This window comes from Cupressus sempervirens, chromosome 11 (genome assembly GCF_028749045.1).
Source record: "Cupressus sempervirens isolate cs-2001-9-10 chromosome 11, ASM2874904v1, whole genome shotgun sequence".
Classification (NCBI taxonomy): Eukaryota; Viridiplantae; Streptophyta; class Pinopsida; order Cupressales; family Cupressaceae; genus Cupressus; species Cupressus sempervirens.
The window spans coordinates 139292834-139319743 of record NC_143128.1 but is presented as its reverse complement, the minus strand read 5'-3'; the positions used below and the strand labels follow the sequence as shown (position 1 = coordinate 139319743).

General features: G+C 34.6%; 1 protein-coding gene and 1 pseudogene across 1 annotated transcript; one reads left to right on the top strand and one right to left on the bottom strand.

The window, feature by feature from the left end:
- Window positions 1-1978: 1978 nt before the first annotated feature.
- On the bottom strand, window positions 1979-3702 carry LOC149528594 (glutathione S-transferase-like). The gene is made up of 2 exons (XM_089808055.1): window positions 3568-3702; window positions 1979-2263 (listed from the first exon to the last, which is right to left on the bottom strand). Exons 1-2 carry the CDS (start codon window positions 3700-3702, stop codon window positions 1979-1981), a joined length of 420 nt encoding a protein of 139 aa, XP_089664181.1.
- A 146-nt stretch (window positions 3703-3848) lies between these two features.
- Window positions 3849-26910, top strand: part of LOC149528593 (glutathione S-transferase F10-like) — a 36975-nt pseudogene continuing 13913 nt past the window's right edge.

Below are 26910 nucleotides of genomic sequence, written 5' to 3'. Positions count from 1 at the left end.
ATTGGTATCATAACTGAGAAATTATTCCTTCCCAAGGCATGCATGAAATGTTTGTTCTAGTAGAAGTTGTCTTAACGGACTAATTGGTTTATATCATAAGAAAGTTTATTTTAAGTACATGTTAATACACTAATTCATTTATATAATAAAAAAGTTTATTGAAGTATATTCTTATTATGGTACTTGGAGACACTTTGGTTCTTGTGGGCTTGTCAAGTGTCTATTCTAGTAGAAATTGTCTTAATACACTAATTGGTTTATATCATAAGAAAGTTTATTGAAATATATTATTGTTATGGTAACTGGAGACACTTTAGTTCTTGTGGGCTTATTAAGTTCTATGATTTGTGTATATAATTTAGATAACACTGATTGGTTAATGTCATTTAATGTAGAGAACAACTTTCTCCTTGGAGTCATCCTAAATGTTTCAAGATGAAGGTTATACTTGAATTCTGAAATTTGAATGGTTTTTATTTGCCATCTTCTTTAATATTACACATGTATCATCTTCCCTTGCAAAAGATAGGGATTCACTCTGTAGAGCACTTGTTTAATTACAAATCTAGATTGGAAACCTTTTTGTTGTGATCTTAAGGAAGAGTCTTTGAAAGTATTTTAGTGTTTTGATGCTAAAAGTTTTTGCAAATGAGGTGTCAAGTTAAATGAGCTTATTTTTATAGGAGAATCTATAGTCGAGTATACTTGAAAGTAGTATTGGGATAAGTGATCTTCACACCCAATATTTAACCTTTGTGAGTATTTCTTAGATACAATGAGTGTTAAGTGTTCCATTCATTATCTTTAGAGGTGGGTTCTTGTGAATGGTGCTCATGAAACAAGGTGAGTTTGACACAAAAACTGCATAGATAAATCCTACTAGAAATATCACAATAAAAAGTGAATGTTTAGATGTTGTCATGTAATATAATGCTCCAAGATTAGAAAACCCACTTGAATGATGTTATATTCTGAATAGAAAAGAATTATGTAGACTATTTTTTATTTCTTTATGTAGATTTATAAATAATGTGGATGAAATGAAGAACAATCTATTCTTAATGTATGTAAATTGAATATATTTTTGATTTTATAGAATATTCATTATATTATCAATTTTATTTTATAATATTATTAATCTTCTTTCTTTAAATTTTTATAGTGATTATCTACTAAAGGAGATGCATTAGTTTGAACCTCTAATTTTATGTCCTTATTAATTACTTTTATAATTTCTTCATATTGGTTATTCATATATACAAATGCAATCATTTTCAAATATTAATTAATAAATCATTTCATTTTATAACTTAAGAATAAAGCTTATGAACTTTTAAGATTTGAATAAGTTATTAATGAAAATATTGATTTAAAAAATCACTTATATAAAAATATATTGAAGGTTAGATTGTTAAAAAAAGGATTCTTTTGGCTAGAGATTGTCATTAGAACATTAGAAGTGTTTGTAGTTAATAATTTTAATCAAGATTTGGAGCTAGAGATTAGTAGAGATTCATTCATGGCTGTCATAGTCCATTTTTAATTTTCTACATAAAAATATCACTAGCTATGTATAAAGATGTCATTTGATTATTTTAATAAAAAGTGTTAAAGTAAGTTGTTAACTACAATGAAGAACACATTCTTTCAACCCAAAAAAAAATCTTTTAGCGAGAAAATTTCTATGGTTATAAACATTTATTTCAAAAGAAAAGAATTGCAATCACCATCAAACCACAATAGGAAATCTGTTCTTAAAGAAAGGGCAAAAAGAAAGATTAGAACTAGTGTTTGGAAATAGATAAGGAGACAATAATAGTGTGTAAAAACTAGAAAAGATGATACTAACATAATCTCATTAAAAACATCAGTGAAAAATAAGAGATTTAACATTCCACTATGTACAGTGTATATCATGGTGTTATTATTTTTCAAAACACACTAAATTGTTGCTACCTCAGACTTAGAATCCATGGTTTCACATAGTTGAAACCTTCTCCCATGTAGGGCTGGAGGAAATATCCTCCCACCATGCATTCACATGTTTCCTTTTTATAATCAAATATCCCTTGTCAGTAGCACTCACTATATAATGAATAAATGGAATATGGGTGAGATCAGCAAGGCTGTAGAAGTTCCCTGCCAAGTACTTGCTCTTTGATAGCTTCTCTTCATACACATCCAACACTTTACCCACCTCCTCAGCACTTCTCTCAATCAATGTCAAGTCCTTAGGCTGACCAAGCTTTGGGACAATTAGCACCTGAACAACCAATGAATAAGCACCAGAACTGAAGTACTACCCTTCCACTTGTAGACACTATTCCACAATTGCTCTCTCCTCCAAGGTTTTGCCCAGCAAAGAGGTCCCCTGCCCTTGATTCTACATATATCCAACATTATAAAAAATCAATGTACCATATATAGTTTGAACAGATAGATGTAAAATGATAATTTTGGACTATTTGAATTAAGACTAAGTAGATGAGAAGATCTCATAGTTGAACATGTTAGATTTTGTGTCTTTTAATATTTTATATGGAAAATTTTCAATCACTTTCATATTTTTACAAGAGATTGTTTTACAAGTACCTTACTTAGAGCTAATGATTAAGACCACTTTCAAGTTACAACTATTGGTACAATATTAAATGAACGATCACTATCACAACTATGAAAATACAATCACCTAGTAAATTGTCTTCCCAATATTTTATCTCATATAAATTGAATAAAACAAGCATATATCTCACATCTCATATGGAAATTGACAACCTATATTAGTAAAGTCAGATTTATATATATACAATCTGCATATCACGGTCAGTCTTAGACATCACACACTAATGCTTCATTCCTAGAGTAAAAGTGTTAAATAGTCAAAGTTTGACTTACTTTTCCAAGCTTAATTTCTTGGTTAGTGTGTGATGTTTAAGGCTGGACAAGAAATTAAGCTTAAAAATAAGTCAACTTTGATTATTTAACATTTTTAGCTTAGAAATCAAACCTTGTGTGTGATGTTTAAGCCTACTCTGTGTATATCTTGACCTGATTTGAACTATGTAGATTTTAATGTGTCATGTGATATCTTGATTGTCTCATTTCTAAATTTTCATGTGATATACTTAGTGCTATCTAGATTTAAATTTATCATGTGATATGTGGCCAGCCTTAAACATCATACACTAACCAAGAAATTAAGCTTGGAATAGTAAGTCAAACTTTGACTATTTAACACTTTTACTCTAGGAACACTAAGTAATCATATGTAAAACTGGAGAATCCAAATGAGACCAGGGTATAAGCAGTAAAATATTCTGATAGAATAATAAAAGAACACATAGAATAATAATAAATATTTTATCCAGAGAAGGCTATTTATTTAACACTAGTAAAAGAACAAATGGAATAATTATTGAATACTTTGAAATCGGGATTATCCATCTATGCTTTAACATTATAAACAATTGAAATCATATCCAAAGGGCTGCATCATACAGATTTCAAGTTAGCAATCAACAAAAGAGAAGGTAAAAATACGAGCTATATCAATGCAAAGTTCCCTACTTGTAAGGTTAGGAACTCTGGTTTTTTATGCTTTCCTTTGATGATATCAACAGGCACAATTTCAAAATCAACGCCTTCTGCAAGTACCCTTCTGGCGCAGCCTGCCTGCCCTGATCCAAATAACTTCACACCCATTTTGTTCTTCTTCTTTAATGCAAACTAAAACTATCTTTTTCTTCTTTTTCTGTGCTGCTATGATTTGAGAGTTATAATGGTATTAATAGAAGAGGGGAGCTAACAAGAGAATTTTGCCGGCTAATTCAGCTTTAGTTGACACGGACATGAACAAGAAAATAGATTTCTTTCTATGGTCCGGCAAATGCCGCGAGAATGAAATAATGAAACGATCGGTTTCTACGAAGTTTGTACACTGGTTTGATCGAAGGGGTGATTTGGGCTAGGTGTTTATATATTTTCATAATTGAATTTTTTAATATATTTTCATAATTGAATTTTTTAATTGGTCAAAGTTGAATTAAAGTAATATGTAAAAGTCAATAGAGTGGCAAGGAAAATGCCGAACAAAGTTACACTTCAAATTTATAACATTTTTGAAGCTATCATAGATTTTGGAATAACTGACATCACTCCTATATAAATGCACAGTCTGGTATTTAATTTTTCGTAAATTCTTATTGTAGGAAGTATGGATTTATATGGATTTATAGCTGGGAATGAAGAGAAAGTCAATTGTAACATAATGTTGTAGTAAAATTGTGCTAGTTAACTTCCCGAGAAAGAATGATTAGAAACATAGTGAAAGCTATGTTTTTCTAAATTTTCAACAAAATAATGTTTTATAGAATCAACTACATTCTTGTACATGTGCTAACTAAAACTCAGAACAACTAGTTTCCATCATAACTAAATCTTTAAAAATATTAATTTGTCCATAATAGGAAGTTTAAAATGCAATATCATTCAAGCCCTTGCAAGTGTGGTTGTCATTGAACCAAAACATTGATCTATTAATGTTTGATATAGCCATTAGACTTATACAATCCGTAAAAGGTCGTCGATCTCTTTTATAAATGTTGAAGGGAGTACCAACAGTTTTCCCATCAATCTGTCACTAAGAGGATTTGAACATGTGACCAAGCTCTAACACCACTTGTTACAAGTGTGGTTTTTATTATGCCAAAAGATCAACTACACAATGGTAGAATCCACATGAGGTGGTTAGTCCCTTGTCAGGAATCTACTAACAATTTTTTTAGCACTTTGATATCTAAATTTGTGAGGTTAATTTCATTCACCTCTTCTTGTTTAGCCTACAATATCATTCAATTTTAAATTTTACATTCACCACACTAATTTCAAATAATTTTTTTGCAATGAAAATAATATAAAGTACCATGTCAAACCTATCCCTTGAAGGTACTACAATGTAGAGGAAAACATAATTTCATGAAACTATTTAGACCAAGTACTTCACAAAGGTAAGGAATCATTTTGAACTCCCTATTAGGAAAAAATAATTTATAATAGTAACCTTGTTAGCCCAATCATTGTGTTGAAGTCTTAGATATCATCAAATTGTTGTAACCATTTCCTTAAATAATAAATAGTTTATTTAGAAAAGTGATGCAGGAGCATCCTGGGTCTAAGAGCAATCTTGCATCACCCAAAAATATTTCCTCAGTCATACATGCTTGGAATGTTCTAATTTCAGAGGTCAATGCTCATTTTAGTTATATCAATTTGTCAGTGGAGTTTCATGGCCACATTATATGTATTTGTGAAGTTACTATAGATTTCTAGCATGTAATTTTGATATGAAAACTTCAAGCTAAGTTTTGAAAGCCTTATAGGCCTCAGATGAGGTCTAAAAACTCGATGAATGGGCACTTGCACCTTTTCAAGCCTGTAGATCAGAAGCTGAGATTTTTGAAACGTGGTTATAATAGCCAATTGGAGCAACAATTTGAGAGTTATGATCTTTCGAAGTTGGGCTACCCAAAATTTCTAAAATAAATGTCAAAGGTGTATTTGATCGACTCTATATGTATTGTTAGGGTCTGTCAGCTATAGGTATTAAGTTTGAGTGTCTAGAAACTTCCCTGGCAGCATAAAATTACCTATTTAAGAAAGATGGAACATTGTCTAGGAGAACTTTAGGTGATAGTTTGCAACTTTGACTTGCAGATTATTGTAATGAAGGTGCCCATGTGGGTTAACATATTCTAATTCTAAATTTTGTAATTCTACACTTGTGATGATAATAAGAAGCTCATAATTTTTTTCATAATTGTTGTTGTTTCTTTGTTTTTATTATGTGTTTATGGTATTAAGGGGAGCACCCTTCATCAAAAAGCTAATTGCTAGAGGCCAACACCATAAAATTGTGCTTCTTGTTACACAAAATGGACAAAGAAGAGACTCTAAAACCATGCTAGAGATATTCCTTCCATGATAAAAGCCTCAAACATGTTGTGAATCCTTCCAAATAGATTGTAAATGAGTTGAAGTCTTTTATACAAAAGAGAACAACCATAGAAGACTTTATCACTTCATCAAAACTCATGTGATTTATTATTACACAAAAATAAGAGAGATATTGTGACGAACCAATATTTTACAAGATTTTGTTGTAGTCATAATTCTAATTATCTACTAAGAAGAGAAACAAGTACCTTAAGTCTTAGATCAGCCTAGCACATTTTACTATTCAAAGGTTTTTTAGACAGAAGGGAAAAAGTGTAGAATTTTGATGGAAGAAAAATTTAAGTGTCCTCACACATCTAAAATTAAGTGTTTGCAATCATGGTAAAATTGGGTAGGAGGAAAACATAATTTGATTGAAAAGATAAAATAAAAGGTCTCTTATTTCATACAAGGTGCATATTGAATTTGCCGGATTCAAATCATGATTTATCTACGGGTGACTTAGAATAAGTTATATTTTTAATTTCTTCAAACATGATTCCTAGGATTGAGGCCTTTTTGTCAAGTGCTATCAGATAATGGACATAGGAATTTTATAGCAACAAATGATATAGTTCATAATGAATGAAGAAATTCACTTTCCCATGATAGTAGTAATAGAAAAACTTCAATCCACTATGAAATACTTAGTGGAATTTATAATGAATTTATGACCATTACATGATGGTAGCTGAATTTACTACAAGCTCATGTCCCCATTGACTAAATGACCAAGAAGTTAGAGGATAGAGCTCTAGAGTTGGTGCATGTGTATGATTCCCCTCTAGTTGACACTTTTTATGATTGTAACATGTGGAGATGTTTGCTAGAAATATGGTCAGTTAGATGTCTAGAGTGTTGTCATTTATGGCAACATGTATTCAGTATTTCACCTATGTATTAAGAGTTAGAAAATTGTCTAAGTGTTAGACAGTTTGCAATAGTATAGAGATAGATGTGATGTGTACAGACAACACACTTTGAGTTAGCTCATGCACAGTTGAGGTTAGCTATATGATAATGTCCTGATGACATAAGTTAGTGTGTACATGTGTATGAATAGTACGATGTAGGTTATAGTTGATTTACCAGTCGAGTATTTAACAGGAAAGAAATGAGCATATCAGAAATATGAGTTGTTTGACATAAGAAATTATTTTGGTGACAACATAATTACTAATTCATGATGGGCCAACATTATAGATATTAATCCCTAAGTAATTTTATAATAAGTCAAGCATGTGAAGACATGAAGGTCAATTGAGCAAAGATCTTTTAATTTGTGAGATATATGTAAATATCTTATCTTGCACAAATAATCTGTAAGATGTATGATATGCAAACTATTGTGAAGATAGGTTGGAATATATGTGAGCCTTATATGATATGAAATTTGATGTATTATAAGATCAAATGTGAGTTTCAGCTGTGAGAAAGTATTGTATGTATAACTATACTTGTGAGGAATTTTATTGCTTATTGCATGTTAGCACAGTGGGCTCTTCCTGCATACATTATAGTTGATCTACAAAATCCTAACAGGGTTTAAGAAACTCCTAACAAGGTTGAGGATTTTAATAGGGCCTAGTACTCTAATAAGGACTCGAGATACTATATGTAGGGTATGTGTAGGATCATGGTGTACCAAACTATGGCCTTAAGTGGCAGTGAAAAATCAACAAATTAGGGTTATGTCAACTTGACACATAATTTTAAAGTGGTTATGGACTTTATATAAAAAATTTGTAAGAAAATAATCTATAGGAAATTGAATGTAGTTTATAAACTACTAGGCCTTCTCTAGAGAAAAAAATAATTGATTGGTCAAAAGTTTGGATTTTAATGTAGTACTATGAAAATTTTAGGGCGAAAATAAAAAGTAGGTGTATGTCTGACCACCTTAATCAAAATCAAATGATAATATTTTTTTAATATAATTATAGATATAAAAAGTAGACCCATGCTTGGATGTGACGCATATTTTTTGGGTATTTTTATTCTAAATAAATTTAATTAAATATAATTTTTCTACTAAAACTTTTTTGGATAAAAAAAATCTCGTGTCTGACCACCTTAACTAATAGAAATTTTACCAAATTTAATTTATTTTTTATCTTTCTTACACTAGGTGAACCATAGAATGTGACGCAACTTTTGGATTTAAAAAATGTTATACCATTTGAAAGTTATAGCTATTTTTCAATCAATATGTCAATCAACACTTTACAACAATCTTCATTGAAAATTAACTAATAAATACTTATCAAACTCAGAATTTGACAACAATTATATCGATGGAATCTTGAGAGTGATATAAAAAAACTCTTTTCAATTCATTCAATTTTGATCAAAATAACATTGTCAGATGGCTACCCGAAGTCTGAGTGTCACTAAAACCCTTCTCAAACATGTTTTTTGGGTTGACCAAATAGGCTTGGTAAATACCAGGCCTAATCAGATATCTAATTTCAAATCAGATATCCGATCAGGCCTGGCAATTTTCCACACCAATTTGGAGGAAAATTTGAGAGGGGGGATTTTCTTCAATTTTAAATTTGGAAGGAGAGAAATTTAAGAGGAAATAAATTTAAGAGGGAAACTTTAGACTATTTTAGAGGGACATTTATTTCAGGAAAGTATGGACATTGATATTATTATTATATATTATAATTATTATTATTATATTATAGTAATATGTATGATTATTATTATTATTATTAAATCTATAATCTAGTAACATATATGATTATTATTGCTATATAATTTAATAATATATTATTATTATATTAAAATATACAATATTATATAAATATTAATTATAATATTGTAATACAATGCATCATTTCAACGCTTTTCATGACAAAATATGTCCCTAGGGCCCCTAGTGACCCCTTTCAATGCATTCCCAATGGGTCCCTAGGGGTCCTAGGGATATACATTGTCATGGAATGTGTCGAAAGGACATATGACTACCTTCGACCCATATCAACAATTCTAATATGTCCCTAGGGGTCCTAGGAACATATGTCATCATGGAATGTGTTGAAGGGGATCATAGGTCACCCTATGACGCCCTTCGACCCATATGAACGATTCTAATATGTCCCTAGGGGTCTTAGAAACCCTAGGGGCATATGTCATCATGTAATGGGTCGAAGGGGGTAATAGGTCACCCTATGACCCCCATCGACCCATATGAATGATTTTAATATATCCCTAGGGGTCCTAGGAGCCCTTGGGACATATATCATCATGTAATGGGTCGAAGGGTTTGACCCATATGAACAAACATATGTCATCATGGAATGGTTCAAAAGGGGTCATAGGTTACCTTATGAACCCCTTCAATGCATATGAATGATTCTAATATGTCACTAGGGGTCCTAGGACCAATAAGGACATGTGTCATCATGGAATGTGTCAAAGGAGGTCATAGTTCATCTTATGACCACCTTTGTCTCATATGAACAATTCTAATTTGTCCCTACGGGTCCTTCTAATATGTCTCTAGGTGTCATAGGTCACCTTATGAACCCCTTCAACCCATATGAATGATTCTAATATGTCCCTAGGGGTCCTAAGAGCCCTACAAACATATGTTATCATAGAATGTGTCGAAGGCGGTCATAGGTCATCCTATGACAACCTTCGACACCATATGAATGATTCTAATATGTTCTTAGGGGTCCTACGACCCCTAGGGAGATATGTCATCATGGAATGGGTCGAAAGGGGTCATAGGTCACCCTATGACCCCCTTCAACCCATATGAACAATTCTAATATGTCCCTAAGGGTCCTAGGACCCCTAGGGACATATATCAACATGTAATGGGTCAAAAGGGGTCATAAGTCACCCTATGACCCCCTTTGACCCATATGAATGATTTTAATATGTCCCTAGGGGTCCTAGGACCCCTAGGGACATATGTCATCATGGAATGTGTCAAACAGTGTCATAGGTCACCTTATGATCCCCTCCGACCCATATGAATGATTCTAAAATGTCCTTAGGAGTCCTAGGACCCCTAGGAACATATGTCATCATGTAATGGGTTGACCTATGACATCATTCGACCCATATGAATGATTCTAATATGTCCCTAGGGGTTATAGGACTCCTAGTGACATATGTCATCATAGAATGTCTCAAATCATAGGTTACCCTATGACCCCCTTCGACCCATATAAATGATTCTAATATGTTAGTAGGGGTCTTAGGACCCTTAAGGACATATGTCATCATGGAATGTGTCGAAAGGGGTCATAGGTCATCCTATGACCCCCTTCAACCCATATGAATGATTTTAATATGTCCCTAGGGGTCCTAGGACCCCTAGGGACATATGTCATCATGGAATTAGTAGAAAGGGGTCTTAGATCACCCTATGATCCCCTTCAAATCATATGAATGATTCTAATATGTCCCTAGGGGTCTTAAGACACCTAGGGATATATGTCATCATGTAATGGGTCAAAAGGGGTCATAAGGTGAAACATATGAATGATTCTAATATGTCCTTAGGGGTCCTAGGACCCTTAGGGACATATGTCATCATGGAATGGGTCAAAAGGGGTCATAGGTCACCCTATGATGCCCTTCAACCCATATGAATGATTCTAATATGTCCCTAGGGGTTCTAGGACCGTTAGGGACATATGTTGTCATAGAATGTGTCAAACACCCTACGACCCCCTTCGACCCATATGAATGATTCTAATATGTTCCTAGGGGTCCTAGGACCCCTAGAGATATATGTCATCATGGAATGTGTCAAACAGGGTCATAGGGTACTTCAACCCATATGAATGATTTTAATATGTCCCTAGGGGTCCTAGGACATATGTCATCATGAAATGTGTTGAAAGGGGTCATAGGTCACCGTATGACCCCCTTTGACCCATATGGCTGATTCTAATATGTCCTTAGGGGTCTTAGGACCCCTAGGGGCATATATCATCATGTAATGGGTCGAAGGGACCTATGACCCCCCCGACCCATATGAATGATTCTAATATGTCCCTACGGGTCATAGGACCCCTAGGGACATATGTCGTCATGGAATGTGTCGAAGGGGGTGATAGGTCACCTTATGACCCCCTTCAACCCATATGAACAATTCTAATATCTCCTTAGGGCTCCTAGGACCCCTAGGGACATATGTCATCATGTAATGGGTCAAAGATGGTCATAGATCATCCTATGACCCCCTTCGACCCATATGAATTATTCTAATATGTCCCTAGGGATCCTAGGACCCCTAGGGACATATGTAGTCATGGATTGGGTCAAAAGACCTATGACCCCCTTTGACTCATATGAATGATTCTAATATGCCCCTAGGGATCATATGTCATCATGGAATGTGTCGAAGGGGGTCATAAGTTACCCTATGACTCCCTTCGACCCATATGAATGATTCTAATAAAGGACATATGTCATCATGGAATGGGTCAAAAAGGGTCATCGGTCAGCCTATGAACCCCTTTGACCCATATGAATGATTCTAATATGTCCCTATGAGTCCTAGGACCCATAGGGACATATGTCTTATGGAATGTGTCGAAGGGGGTCATAAGGTGAATATAATAATAACATAATATATTATTATACACTAATAACATAGGTCATAATAATAATAATGTATTATAGATTATAATTTATAGATGATAATAATAATATATATTAATAACATATATATATATATATATATAATATTACATTATTATATTTAATAAAAATATAGTAAAAATAATAATAATAACATAATATATTATTATATATTAATAACATAGATCATAATAATAATAATAATAATATATTATAGATTATAATTTATAGATGATAATAATAATATATATTAATAATATATATATATATATATATATATATATATATATTAATAATATATATATATATATATATATATTACATTATTATATTTAATAAAAATATAGTAAAAATAGTAATAGTATAATATAATAATATATATTATATTAATATATTATAATAATAATGACATAATATATTATTATATATTACATCTTTACATTACGTTATTATATATATATATATATATATATATATATATATATATATATATATATATATATATAACTTACAACTCACAAACTCAAATTATATCATAACCCACAAGTTCGTTTTTCCCTACAATTTTTTTGGATGGGTATTAGATATCTGATATACTGGCAGGATTTTCCCAATATTCCCTGTCGTTGCAAACCTGACAACATTAGTTTTTGGGTGTCTTTTTCATGGCTTTTACAAAAAGTCACATTTTGGGGCCCAACCAACCGAAAAAAGTTTGATAATATAACCCTAGGTGTCAGATATTGTCATTTGAATAGGGAGCAGCAGTTGTTGAACGACTAAACACAAAAGGAAGGTATCCAATGAAGATATTGTGACATATAGGGAAAGGGACAAAATGGAACACTGAAGGTAAAGACAAGGTATGTTAAATGTTAGTCAAGTTGATGATGAATTAGTTGAAGGTGAAATCATAGAGTCAGATAATGAATATGTGTAGCTCGAGAATAAAAATGTACCAATTGAAAACGATAATATTAGAATTGAAAATTTAGAGAATGAAAATTTTGAGGACGAAATGCTTCCAGATCATAATATAAATTGCATAATAGACCATGCCAAACATGACAATGCAAAGGAACCTAATGCATAAGAACTTTACATATCTCCTAATTATAATCGACATGAAGGTTTTAGAACACCAAAATGGATAATTGAAATTGATGAAATGATTATTACCAATTTGGAAGGGGAAAAAATTAGAAAGAACCATTTAGTTATGGACTTTGAGACTATATAAGATGTTTCTTGACAACGAGACAGTGGTGGAGCAATGTCAGCTTCTCATGCACTTATTAAAGATGCAAAAGATGAGACCTATGCTTTCCAAATTGAAGATTCGTGTCAATAAAAAGTTGGAAAGAAATGCCATTACTGTGAAGAATCTTTTTAGTGCTCTCAATAGCATTGGGAAAAATAGCACAGAGAAGGATAACAGAGCTTCTTGAAGGGTTATTACAACCTCTTTGGTAAGTCATCATTTGAGAAAGGGTAGATATATGAGACAAACTTATATGATTTGAATCTAAATCATACTACTTTGAGAAGAGAACTTAGTCAACAAGAGAAAATTGATGATGCTCTTCAAAATGAAACATGAGCATTTGGTGGGAGACTTTCACATTTTGATAAGAAGCTATCCAATGATGTGAAGGAAGAAATTACACAATTTTAGCACTCTAGCTCACGAGTATCACCCAATCCTAAAGACATGTTAAAGTTGATAATTGGCATCAGAGACCACACGCGACATCCTAAACATTATTTCGAAGTAAGTCAAATTATGTTGTTCAAACAATTTAGAGAAAGTCATCCAAGTCTTCATATATCACAAAGGCCTTTTGAATCTTTGAAGCCATTTTATTGTGTGCCACTCAAAATTTGAAATACATGTTGCAAATATCATGTTGAGTTTTCTATGCACCATAAACTATTATGCTCCATCCATTCTACTTTGCATAGTAAAATAATGTTGGAGGATTGTGGTGCTAGTGGGCTTCCAAAATTATCAAGAAACTTGCTAGATCAACTTTTATGTCCTGGAGTTGATGGTTGTTTCTTTTATAGAAATGCTTGCTTAAATAAGAAGTGTTTAGAATGCGGTGGCTTATCCAAGTTTGACACATGTTTCCATGAGGGTTGTGAACAAGATCTTGGGAAGACAATAGTGAAAAAAAAGGTATATGAAATGGTGAAATACACATTAAAGAGTGGGGGTGAGAGCTCTAGATGTGAATTGGTTGGAAAAGATATTAGTGTGGCTAGTTTTATTTCAGATTTCAAGGAAAATCTTTTCTACAAGTATGCAAGACATAGTCACAGGTCTTAGTGGTTGGATCAAAAATTTAGAATGTGTAAGGAGACTTTTCCCATTGGCACTATTATATCAATTGTTGATTTTGCTGAGAACTACACATTGCAACCTCAAAATGAGACACAATCTCAGTATTACAACTCCATTCATATTGCTATTTTTGTTCACATAAAATATAGACATGACCCTGATAGTGTGAAAGATAATTAGAAAATTATTAGAGAGTATCATTTTTATATGAGTGATGATAGATCTCACTCTCATGAGTTTGTGCAACATTGTTTCAAGACTTATTTTGATTTTTTACATGAGCATGCAATTGCTATGGATAGGCATATCATTTGGTCAGATAATTGTACAAGTCAATTCAAGAATGCTCACATGCTTTATTGGCTATTTAGGATGCATGTAGATAGGGCGGTGCCTCATATTTGGAGTTTTTTTGAGTCTAGCCATGGAAAAGGGGAACATGATGGAGCAGGGGCATGTGTGAAGGGAGCTCTAGTTAAGGAGCAATTGAAGATTTCAACAATAAAGCTTCTTGATGCTCATACCATTGTTGATTGGTGTGGTTCAACATTATCATAAGGAGGGACTCTTGATTTAGTGGTACACAGGCTCTTTTGGTTGGTTGAGAAAGGGTCCATAGGTGATAGATAAGATTGTGCTACAATGAGAGACTCATAAAAAATGCATTCATCTTGGAGCTCTAATTCTAGTACATGGACCATTTGGACATGACAGCTAGCTTTTTTTTGTCTTAGTTTTTTTAGTGTGATTGGGGTCACTATGAGTCGAGTGAGTGGCTGGACACATGGGCTCCACATTATCTTACTCCATTGTCTATCATACCCTCTATCAAAAATGATGACATGGAAAGTTCACTTGATCATAACCATCTATCAGATCTAATTCAGCTAGGAGATGTCTTTGCATTGGTTGCACCATAGGGGAATGATGAGAAATCTAATTATTGGTTAGCACATTGTGTAAGAGGTAAACAAAAACTTGCACAACTGATCACAGATGATGATGGATTCACATATCCTACTAATTCAGTGGTTTTCGCTAGAACATGGCTATAGACATACATGCTTAGAAGGAATGAAATTCCTACATTCAAATGCTATCAAAAGCACAAAATAATTCTCATATATTCACATCTTATTATAGCAACAAATGTAAAGTTGTTGAAACATCAAGGAAGACCAAAAGTAAAAGAACATTTTACTATTACTAATGCTGATCATGAAGCCCTATTGGAGACCCTAAAACAGAAGAGGACCCTATTGGAACACTTGACTAGGTATATTTACTTCTTATGTTATTTTATTCAAAATGATTCAGTGAACTACTAATTATCTTGTTTAATACAATAAGTTACTAATTTTTTTATGATATTGGAATGTAGGTACATCATGAAGAGTGGGAGGGTGTTGGGGAGAATTCCTAAGATTTATGATTTATTATGATGTAAAATGTGAAGTTTTTTTGTATATCATGGTTTTTGTAATAATGACAAAGATAAGTTATTCAAAATAACACATACACATCCAAATACATGCAAAAGATTTGAATTATTCTATTTTTTATTTATGATGAGTGGTCTAAATTAAATGATATAATTTAGTACTTCAAAAGAAAAGATCAATTTAATTTTTTCCATGATTGTCTCGTTTACATCATTGTTTATTAGAGAGGTAGTTTTTCAATTTTTATAAACTTTCTATAAGATATTTACTCTTTAGAACACTTCCCACCCTTTAGAGGGGAGATCGCCACCACACAAGATGATCGACCAAAAACAACCATAAGAAATTTAATCTTCTGAGAAGGATGAGAAATAGAGACACTATAGAAGAAATGAAGAGTCCTCGTAGAGAATCCCCAAAAAATTCTCAACATCTGCATGGAGAAAAATCAAATGGAGGAGAAAGACACATACTACTACACCATACTTACTATTAAAGTTGCATCCCAACTATGACAAACATAGATTTTAAAAAAGAATAAACCTTAAAGCACAAAGGGTATTCAAATATCATCACGAAGATAAAGAGAGAGGGGGCCAAAGAAACTACTTAGAATCTTGATCTCTCACAAATTGCCTAACATTACTCTCACATATCAACATAGCCATTCACCATAGGTAAGAAAAGAGAATAATCATGAGTAAGAGAGAATAAAGTCACCACTAAGAGAAGAAGCAAGAGATTGAACATAGCGCTAGGTTGTATTGGGAAACACAAAACCTATCTCAAGCACTCCAAAATGAAGACACCCTCCAAGACGCCCACCTAAAGAGATCTATACACCCATCTAAAGAGATCTATAATATAATATTGAATTGACTAGACTACTTAAGAATTAGATTCATACTTATTAGTCTCTATCTTTTAGATATGATACATTAGTTTCCAAGTTTTTGAATTATTCAATTTGAAAACGTTATTCAATTTCCAAATACACATTCATAAAAGTGCATAAAAATAACATTCTAACATTAAAGGATCACTAGAGCATAACTCTGAAATGGTTGGTCTTGGCATTGAATTGTCAGTGCCATTAGCTCCAGGTGGGTGGGTGAACCCTAGTAACACCCTTGTTATGTCCACAGAGACCATCCATCATCCGCAACCACCCTATACCTTAGAGTCTCCAAGGTGCTCTCAGTGTATTTTGAGGTTGATCTTTTGAGGGTTTTAACTTAGAGTTCATGAGGGCTATCGATGAACTGTAAAATTCTACAAGATGGTATGCCAAGGCCTAAAATAACCTATCTCATATTTGAGAGATCACATTCTATTTGGATTCGGCATAGTGATCTTTCTCGATGCCAAAACTCACAATGTGCCTTAGTTCATAGGTGCACTAGAGCATAACTCTAAAATCGCTGATCTTGGCATCAAATCATTAGTGCCATTAGCTCTAGGTGGATGGGTGAACCCTAGTGACACCCTTGTTTCAGCCATGGAGATCATCCATCATCTGCGGCCACCCCATACTGAGGAGTCTCCAAGGTGCTCTAAGTGCATTTTGAGGTCAATATTCTGAGGGTCATAACTCAAAGCTCGTGAGGGCTATCAATGAAATGTTAAATTCTACAAGATAGTGATGCTGATACCTAAAATAACCTATTTCATTTTCGAGAGATCACATTCTATTTGGATTCAGCATGGCAATCTCGCTTGATGCCAAAACTTGCAATGTGCCTCAGTTCATCGGTGCACTAGAGCGTAGCTCTAAAACCACTGATCTTGGCATCGAATCATCAGTGCCATTAGCTTCAAGTGGGTGGGTGAACCCTAGTGACACCCATTTTTGGGCCACAGAGATCATCCATCATCTGTGGCCACCCCATACTGAGGAGTTTCCAAGGTGCTCTAAGTGTGTTTTGAGGTCGAACTTGCGAGGGTCATAACTTGGAGCTTATGAGGGCTATTAATGAAACATCAAATTCTACAAGATGATGATGCTGATACCTAAAATAACCTATCTCATTTTTGAGAGATCACATTCCATTTGGATTTGGCCCACTGATCTCACTCGATGCCAAAACTCGCAATGTGCCTCAGTTCATAGGTGCACCAGAGTGTAATTTTGAAACCACTAATCTTGGCATCAAATTGTCAATGCCACTAGCTCTAGGTGGGTGGGTGAACCTTAGTGACACCCTATTTCCATCCATAGAGACCATCCATCGTCCACAGCCACCCTGTACCGAGGAGTCTCCAACTGTGTTTCGAGGTTGATCTTCCATGGGTCATAACTCAAAGCTCATGAGGACTATTGATGAAACATGAAATTCTATAGAATGGTGATGTTGATACCTAAAATAACCTATCTCATTTTTGAGAGATGACATTTTGTTTGGATTTAGCACAGCAATCTCGCTCGATGCCAAAACTCACAGTGTGCCTCAGTTCATAGGTGCACTAGAGCGTAACTCTAAAACTGCTGATCTTGGCATCAAATCATCAGCACCATTAGCTCTAGGTGGGTGATTGAAGCCTAGTGACACCCTTGTTTTAGCCATAGAGAGCATCCATCATCTGCAGCCACCCCATACCAAGGAGTCTCCAAGGTGCTCTAAGTGCATTTCAAGGTCGATCTTTTGAGGGTCATAACTCAGAGCTCATGAGGGCTATCGATGAAACATCAAATTCTATAGGAAAATGATGCTGATACCTAAAATAACCTATCTCATTTTCAAGAGATTACATTCTATTTGGATTCAGCACATCAATCTCACTCAATGCCAAAACTCGCAGTGTGCCTCAATTCATAGGTGCACCAGAGTGTAACTCCGAAATCGTTGATCTTGGCATTGAATCATTAGTGCTATTAGCTCTAGGTGGGCAAGTGAATTTTTAGTGACACCCTTGTTCCATCCATACAGACCATCCATTGTCTACAGCCGCCTCGTACTGAGGAGTCTCCAAGGTGCTCTAGGTGTGTTTTTAGGTCAATCTTCCAAGGGTCATAACTTATAGCTCATGAGGGCTATCAATGAAATGTCAAATTCTACAAGACAATGATGTTGATACCTAAAATAACCAATCTCATTTTTGAGAGATCACACTCTGTTTGGATTCGGCACAGTGATCTCACTCGATGCCAAAACTTGCAATGTGCCTTAGTTCATAGGTGCACTAGAGAATAACTCTAAAACCACTAATCTTGGCATCAAATCATCAGTGCCATTAGCTCCGAGTGGGTGGGTAAACCCTAGTGACATCCTTTTTTTGGCCACAGAGAGCATCCATCATCTGCAGCCACCCCATACCGAGGAGTCTCCAAGGTGCTCTAACTGTGTTTTGAGGTTGATCTTCCGAGGGTCATAACTTAGAGCTCGTGAGGGCTATCAATGAAACTTAAAATTCTATAAGATGGTGATGTTGGTACCTAAAATAACTTATCTCATTTTCAAGATATCACATTCCATTTGGATTTGGCATAGCAATGTCGCTCGAGCCAAAACTCGCAGTGTGCCTCAGTTCATAGGTGCACTAGAGCATAACTTTGAAACTACTGATCTTGGCATCGAACCATCAACACCATTAGCTCTAGGTGGGTAGGAGAACATTAGTGACACCCTTGTTTCAGAAATGGAGATCATCCTATTGGCGCTCAAAATTGTAGCCCAAAATTTGAGCAATTTTTAGAAATTGAGCCCTATAAACGCTTTTTTGATGCACATGTACCCAGCTGTCAAGTTGAGGCCTAAAAGGTGTTCAATGTTTCTAAAACCCTCCATTTAGTGCATTTAAGTATTCCATGATGTTAAATTGTCATTTTGAGCCATTCCGTGAAGTTCCATTTTGAGCGAATTCAAAATCTGCATTTTCACCTAAGTATCAGACAATGGCAGGAGGCTATGTTTGCTATTGAATATCTCGCACCCAAAATTGCATCATGACTCACCACTATGGGAGTATCTAGTGTCCATGCTTGAGAGCCTATGTTTTAGATTTTGAGTCATTTCGAGTTCATTTGATCAGATTTTGAATCCCTCAAAGTTGGTCAATTACTGTTTCCACACATTTGCAAAATGTTCATAATTCTGGGAAGCCCTGTTTGATGTGCTATAGCTTTTGATTAGTTGACCAAAATGATGAAATTCATTTTGTGTTATATTGTAGGTGTCAGAGAATTGCTATGTTTCGAGTTTCAACTTATGATGAATCTGTTTGCCCAGTTTTCAAATGCAATTCCAAATGGAATTTCTAACCTTTTACTGGTGTCATAAAATGCAGATTCATTGGAACCCCTGTTCATGATCTTATAACTTGAGATCGAATGGATTTTACTCCTCTGTTGTCCTCTGAAAATACTTTAAGTGTGTCAATTTTTAAGTCATGACAAATCCATTTGCACACTTTTCCAGGTTGCAAAAATTGGTTTTCTGTCAGTGTTTCTAGTTTGCAAAATCTGAGTAGCCCACTTTGACTAATCGCTAGTTGTGACCTATTATTCATCATGAGACCAAATCATAGATCCATAATGTCCTCATGATAGAGAATCAATGCCCTTATTTTCATTTCCCCATGTGCTCATTTGCCTAGTTTTCAAAGCCAAATCTGAACCCAGTTCAGTGTTTTCTGACATGTTTTCTTGCAGGAAGTTCTGAAAGGTCAATTTTGACAGCGAATATCTTTTGATCTCAAATTTTTCATGAGACAAGATATCAAATGGTGCAAGAGTGTGGAGCAAAGAGTCAGTGTGCCAGTTTTCATAGCTTGATCAGGTGATTTTTTCATTTTTTAAGGCCAGTCAACGGACCTCCTGGCACAAATTTGACAATCTGCAAGAAAGTGATAAAATGAGTTTTAATTGGAAATTCAATGATCAAATTTGATTTCAATCAATATGATGGGTTTGATGGATCAGTATTCAAAATCAGTTGTCCGAAAATGAAAAAAAAATTAGCCAGACCCACTTGGGGTCCAATTATTTCTATCAGAACTGATAAAATGTGTGCAAGTCAAAGATTTTGAAGGGGTCATTTGTTGATTGTACAAAATTTTAAAGAAAAGAAAAGTAAAATATGGATTAGATACTTTAACTTAAATGAGAGGTCAACAAATGTTGGTTTATGAGTTCATGACTAATGGAAATTTCTCAAAATCATTTGTATAATGAGAAAGGACAAACCTTGAATTGGGAAGAAACAGTTTTCGTAGGTGCACCAAGATATAAAGGTTGCTAACATACTATTAGAACAAGGGGGAATACTAATGATGAAAGAAAATGTAGAAGAAAAAGCAACGGGCTACTACCAGAAGACAATTTTAAGGTTTCCATAAAAAAGGATTACTATGGAAGATCAAAGATTTTTTTAAATTTTGAGCTGAATGGAAAACATGGAAAATGGAAAAAGGGGCTCATGACAGTATTCTCAACATTCAATCCTTCAACATCATATGTCTTTGAAAGGAATTCTTAATAGATAAAGTAAGTGTCCAATGAAGGACAAAAAAGATAACAAAGAATGTGTAGACGGTGTCATTAAATCTCTTACTCACTCTTATTATTAATGGCAGGCAATGCAAAGGTAAACTCGACAAAGGAACTGTCATGAAAGCAATTTGTGTTGGTTATAAAGAAACCACTGAACTTGTAGTTTTCTTGAATGATTACATGGAGAAAAATGAAGATCTGGTGGTGTTCAATTTAAAGAAGATGGATGTACCCACTATGAGGGTAAAAAGTCTCTACAAAAAGCTTCGACAGGTAGTGGCAAGAGACCATGAGAGAGAGATAGCATGTGAAAAGAGGAAGCCATCCAAAAAGAAGAAGTTGTAGCTTGTAGCCTGTAGATGGAGGTGTCCACTTCTTGGCAAGGTGTACTATCACATTCTCTTCCTGAGCATCTTGGACTTGATCCTCAATAAATGCAGCAAATGAAGATATTATTTTGTCAGAAGACAAAGAAGTTGAAAATGTTTCAATACCAAGAAATCAAGTTGAGTCATCTTGGGCCTATTGACATTCTTCTAAAATCTCCAGGATTTAGAAAGACTACAGAGGTGCCCATCAGCAAAGCCGGCTAGGGGAACACCAGCGGCAATTAAGAGAGAAGTTCACGTGCATGATACCCCATGTTAGGAGTAAGGGAACACGTGAAAAGGAAGTGAATGAGAGCTATAGTAGACTTGTAGGCCATTGTATGATGCCATGTTAAAAGGCAAATGGCCGCCCATATTGAGAGATGCATGCATATGAGAAGCAACCCACGTCATAGCCATTAGAAGTTCATGCAAAATAAAGAACCAAGGCATTAAAAGGTCACATCATGAAATCCTATGCAAAATCAAAGCATACATCCATGTTAATGAATAGGGAAGCCTGTGTGCAAGAAGAAATCTGTGACAGATTTGAAGGGATGGAAAGAGCAAGAAGGGGTAGACTTCAATGCCAGACCAAGGAGAAAGCCACTAGTTTTTCAACCAACAAATAGACATGAGTACCCATGTTGTCATAGAGGAAATTGCATTAGTGGTAGGGGGCTTGTGTGTTAGGTGGCTCTAAGGGACTACTCGACCCGGTGTGCTCATGGGAGCTATGGATGCTTGCGACTTCGCTCCCTTGCGCTATGCTCCTTTCCAATGTCAAGAAGAACCATCAACTGGGCTCTTGCTCCAAGCACATTAATGAGTACCAGGGCTTTCAAAACTTGCACAAAGTCATTTTGAAGAAGGTCAAAGTTGGTATCGCAAGAGCTAAAGAATGTGGAGAGATGGCACCAACAGAGACCCTATGCAAACAAGAAGAAACACATCAGAATGAAAAACATTGAAACATTTTATCACACATTGGGTGGGTAATCAAAATGTAATGTTTTTAAATACTACAATACATGTCTCTTAAGTGTCTTGAAAGACATGAGCTTTTAGAAGCCGCAAGTTCATGTGGTGGAGCCCACCCATGTACGACAGAGACCGCTGGCACAAGGACAACAGTTTTGAATGACAAATCATGTAGAGGTGCCACATGTCATAGTGGACATGTGGCACTACAGTGCTTGCCCGCAATATAGAAATGTTTGAAGTTCACACAAAGCGAGAATGGGCCTGGGCATCACGTGGCAGTGGGCCCAAGTCACAGTTCATCAACGGTAGCTCAAAATGGGACCGTCAAATTTTGCCACGTTGCAAGATCTGATAGTTAGCACTTACCTACAAAAGAAAGTTGCCTGAATGTTAGATAAGGAAAGATTGTGGGTGATTGACATGTGGCAGCACAAGCCCTAGGCATAGTGATGTGGTAGAGACATGCAGGTTCAAGCGAATGCACAAGATCGCACCACATGGCGAAATGGACGAATAGTGCACCCCCACAAAAACAAGATGCTCTCTGGTTAAGTATTTTGGGCATGCAAAAATTTGACATGTATCATAGTGGGTCCCATGTATGATTAGGTGGCACTGACATGATGAGTGATGTGGATCGACTAGCCAATCATGGAGTGACACATGGCATCCAATCCAAGGAGGTTAGACCTGAATTCAAAGGGTAGGAGAAAATTTCAAAGGAATAAAAATATCTTTTTTATTCATTTTTCTCATTGGGCAGTGGGTATGTACGTCAGATTTTTTTTATCAAAAGGGCATTTAATCTAAAGTTTTAACTTTAGATTAATTTAAAATTTTCAAATTTTAAATTTCAAAGATGTGCAGACCTAAGTTTTGATAGCAGAGGAGTGATTTTCAAACTGTGATTTTGGGGGTTTTTGGTACTCAAAACATAGACTCCAATATACTTTTGGAATTAGAAAAAGATGAGCTATACATTTTTGGAGCTTTTTTTTGCACAGAAAGCAGTTGGTTCGAGTTATAGGAGATTTTTTCTCAGCTTCCTATCTTGCAACCGAATTCAGGTATCAAAGTTCAATTTTGATTTTTAGCAGGGTAATCACCTAGATATGGTTAAAAGGCAATAAAAATACAGTTTAAGGTGAATTTAACCACTTCCAAATCAATCAAAACTCAAAATTTCACCAGAATTTCATAAGGCAAATCAGATATTTTGGATGCAAAAAGAGTTTTCATCATTGAACAAAAGATATTTTCAAGTTTGTTACAAGTAATGATGAAAACAAAATCAGATCAAAATGGTAGAGAGAAGAGAGAGGTGATTTAGTTGCTAGAGATGAATTCCAAGTGGATAGATGTCGATTGCAGATTCAATCTGGGAATTCATTTTTCTTTCCTATATCTTGCTATCTTTCTTTCATTGTAGGGGTTCTAGTGTTTGGAGAAAAACTAGTCACTACTGTGATACCATGTTTTGGATCCAATTTTGATGTGTTCCCATATTGTGATACCACATATTTTTTAGCAACTTCTCTTGTATGTACAACATTAGGAATATTAATACAGATAGTTCAGATCTATTAGGTATTTGCATGTTTTCATTTTCATGCATATGACTATATAATTTCAAGGAAATAATACAAAGAGCAGCAGATGATTGAGTTTTAATTGAATCTTTTCTCCATTCTCAGTGAGTTGTAATGTTTTATGACCTTTGAACAAAGAGCCTAGGTCATAGTTGCAGTCCCTTAAAGTTGTATGTTGTTTCATTGTTGTTGATAATTCAAGGGATTGTGTAAATGCTTCATAGAAATCAATATGGTTACAGATTTATTGAGGAGGATATCAAGTAAAAATGAGAATTAAATTGAATATAGATGTCTATTTACAAGTTGAATAGATAGATCAGATATCTGAAGATACACATATGTCTCAGATATTCATATGTATGTTTGTGATTCATGGATTTGCCCAATGGTTAAGGCACTGATCAATTATAGGATCATTAGGTCTTATTGTTGCATATCTAAGGGTTTGTTGAAATCAACATTATTAATCAAGTTTTCTTTCTCTTTCATGTTGAAGGACCTAAAAGTTTAACCCTCACTCAGCTTATGAGATTCATAGCTTTGCATTTAGCTACTATAGATCTATGGCATTTCATGAATTACTAGGAGAAATAAGGGTAAAATCTACTTAATAAATTCAAGGATATGTTTTTGCACTAGTACAGTATCATTTGAATCTGAGGTCTACCCGCCTAAGTTTAGCAGAGCCTAAAGTAGAAGAAGGGTCATGCCTTATAGTTGGCCTGTTGTCAGAAATGGCATGTTGAGAATGGGAGTTACCTACCCCTAGATATGTTAGTTTCTCAATGGGATAATTGAAAAACCTCTAACATTTTCAAACACCAACACAACCATCATCTGCGGTCACCCCATATCGAGGAGTCTCCAAGATGCTCTAAGTGTGTCTTGAGGTCACTCTTCCGAGGGTCATAACTCGGAGCTCATGAGAGCTATCGATGAAATGTCAAATTCTAAAAGATGGTGATGCTAATACCTAAAATAACCTATCTCATTTTTAAGAGATCATATTTCATTTGGATTCAGCATAGCAATCTCACTCAATGCCAGAACTCGTAGTGTGCCTTAGTTCATAAGTGCACCAGAGCATAACTTTGAAACCGTTGATCTTGGCATCAAATCGTCAGCACTGTTAGCTCTGGGTGGGCAGGTGAACCCTAGTGAAACCCTTGTTCCATCCATAGAGACCATCCATCGTCCGCAGCCACCCCGTACCAAGGAGCCTCCAAGGTGCTCTAAGTGCATTTTAAAGTCGATCTTCCAAGGGTCATCACTCAGAGCTCGTGAGGGCTATTGATGAACCATTGAATGCTATAGGACAGTGATGCTGAGGCTTAAAATAACTCAGAGCTTGTGAGGGCTATCAATGAGCCATCCAATCAAGTCTCTTAAGTTGAGATATTTTGAGGTTATGTTGAAATTGAAAAGTTGTAGTATGAGGATAGTAACAAAGTGAAGTGCTAGTTATCAAATATTATGAATCTCGGAATGACGTCGTGGTTGAGAATAGAATCCATGGTTGAGGAGTGGAGTCCTTAACTATGTTGAGATTATATTTGAAGCCAAGAGATAGTTTCAAGGTTGAAGGTGGAGTTTAAAATTAGATTTGGGGTTATGTGAACCTTGTGTAGGAGGTTAACAAGTGTGTTTATGTCATGATAGCACTTCAAATTAAACACTTGATCCAAATTTGATAATAAAGGTTGTTAAAAATTTATTAAAAAATTATTGCATTTGAATCAAATATAACAAAAATAATCAAAATTAATGATATTCCATAAACATGAACAATACACATGATCCAGAATAAATTGAACAATACTAGATACTAAATTAATATGTATATCATTGTGAACATAAATGACAAAAATATATATCAAAATACATGTATCCAAAGACAAAATTTTACATAAATATATATCAAAGATCATGTATCCATAGACAAAGTACTCAAATATATATGAAAATAAATAGATCCATATACAAAATGTGGTTGATCATGCCATCCGAATGTGTATAACATCAATGTTTCTATATAGAATGTGGCATATGCCATCTCAAAATGTCTCATGGTGCATCCTACGAAAACTATACTATCCTAGGGTGCTGGTGGATGATCAAAATGTAGCCTCTTCATTACACTAGGTGGATCAAATGCCGCTTACATAAACAAAAAAGGAAAACCCAAAGTTAGACTATTAAATTTATATGATTCTTTGTATCTAACATTTAATTACTCAAATGCATGATGATGTTTTTTTTAATGAAGGTTTATACTATTAAAATTTCATAATAGATACCTCTCTCGCTGACCTCCTACACCGGTTAGGAGTCCTGTCATATGCCCTCGGCAATGCTTCTACCTTGCTGATTGTGGGATGTGTATGTTCAAATACATTGGTCAGATGAATCTACAACTTAAACTATAAAATTATAATTCATAGCAGGCTAAATTTATAACATATTTAATCATGATTCAAACTACAACTTACTATTGTAGGCTCCTCCTCAGGATAGAGTGGCTGCATCATCAAATCTACATAACTCTCCCATTGGACCTCATGTGCACTAGGAGTCTCCTATGAGATACAAAATAGTAGTTGCTAATATCATGGAAATCAATTTTGAATTTATTTATGAAGATAAGGAAAATAAAAAATAAATATACTTATACATACAATGGGGCTCTTAGTGCGAATGGAAATGCCTAATCATCTATGACGCAGAATCTATACAAGCTCATCGCCAATAGCCACGCCCTATATACAATAAAAAATGTAATTAAATTTCATTACCACAAACATTTTACAAGAATGCATCGATATTTAATCAAATAGAAAGAACCTAATTACTTTTCCTTTGTCAATGCGTGCTAGCGCATCCCCCACTTTTTGTCCCCTTGAGATACATGGTACCTACAAGATAAAAGAAAGATTAGCAATCATATATGCTACAATATCAAATAGAAAAAACAATGCGAACACAACATATGTATCGTAGATGTCTCAAGGCCAAATGAAACGACTGAGAGCGTGGCATTGTCAATCTATCTGAGCTCCTGCTCAACCATCAACTAAACATGAATGAAGATCAC

Excerpts from the sequence above, each read along its gene's own strand:
- LOC149528594 (XM_089808055.1), bottom strand. The coding sequence starts at position 3,702 with ATGGGTGTGAAGTTATTTGGATCAGGGCAGGCAGGCTGCGCCAGAAGG. Across the intron at positions 2,264-3,567 it reads CAGAGTTCCTAACCTTACAA|GTGCTAATTGTCCCAAAGCT; the intron begins GTAGGGAACTTT and ends TTGGTTGTTCAG.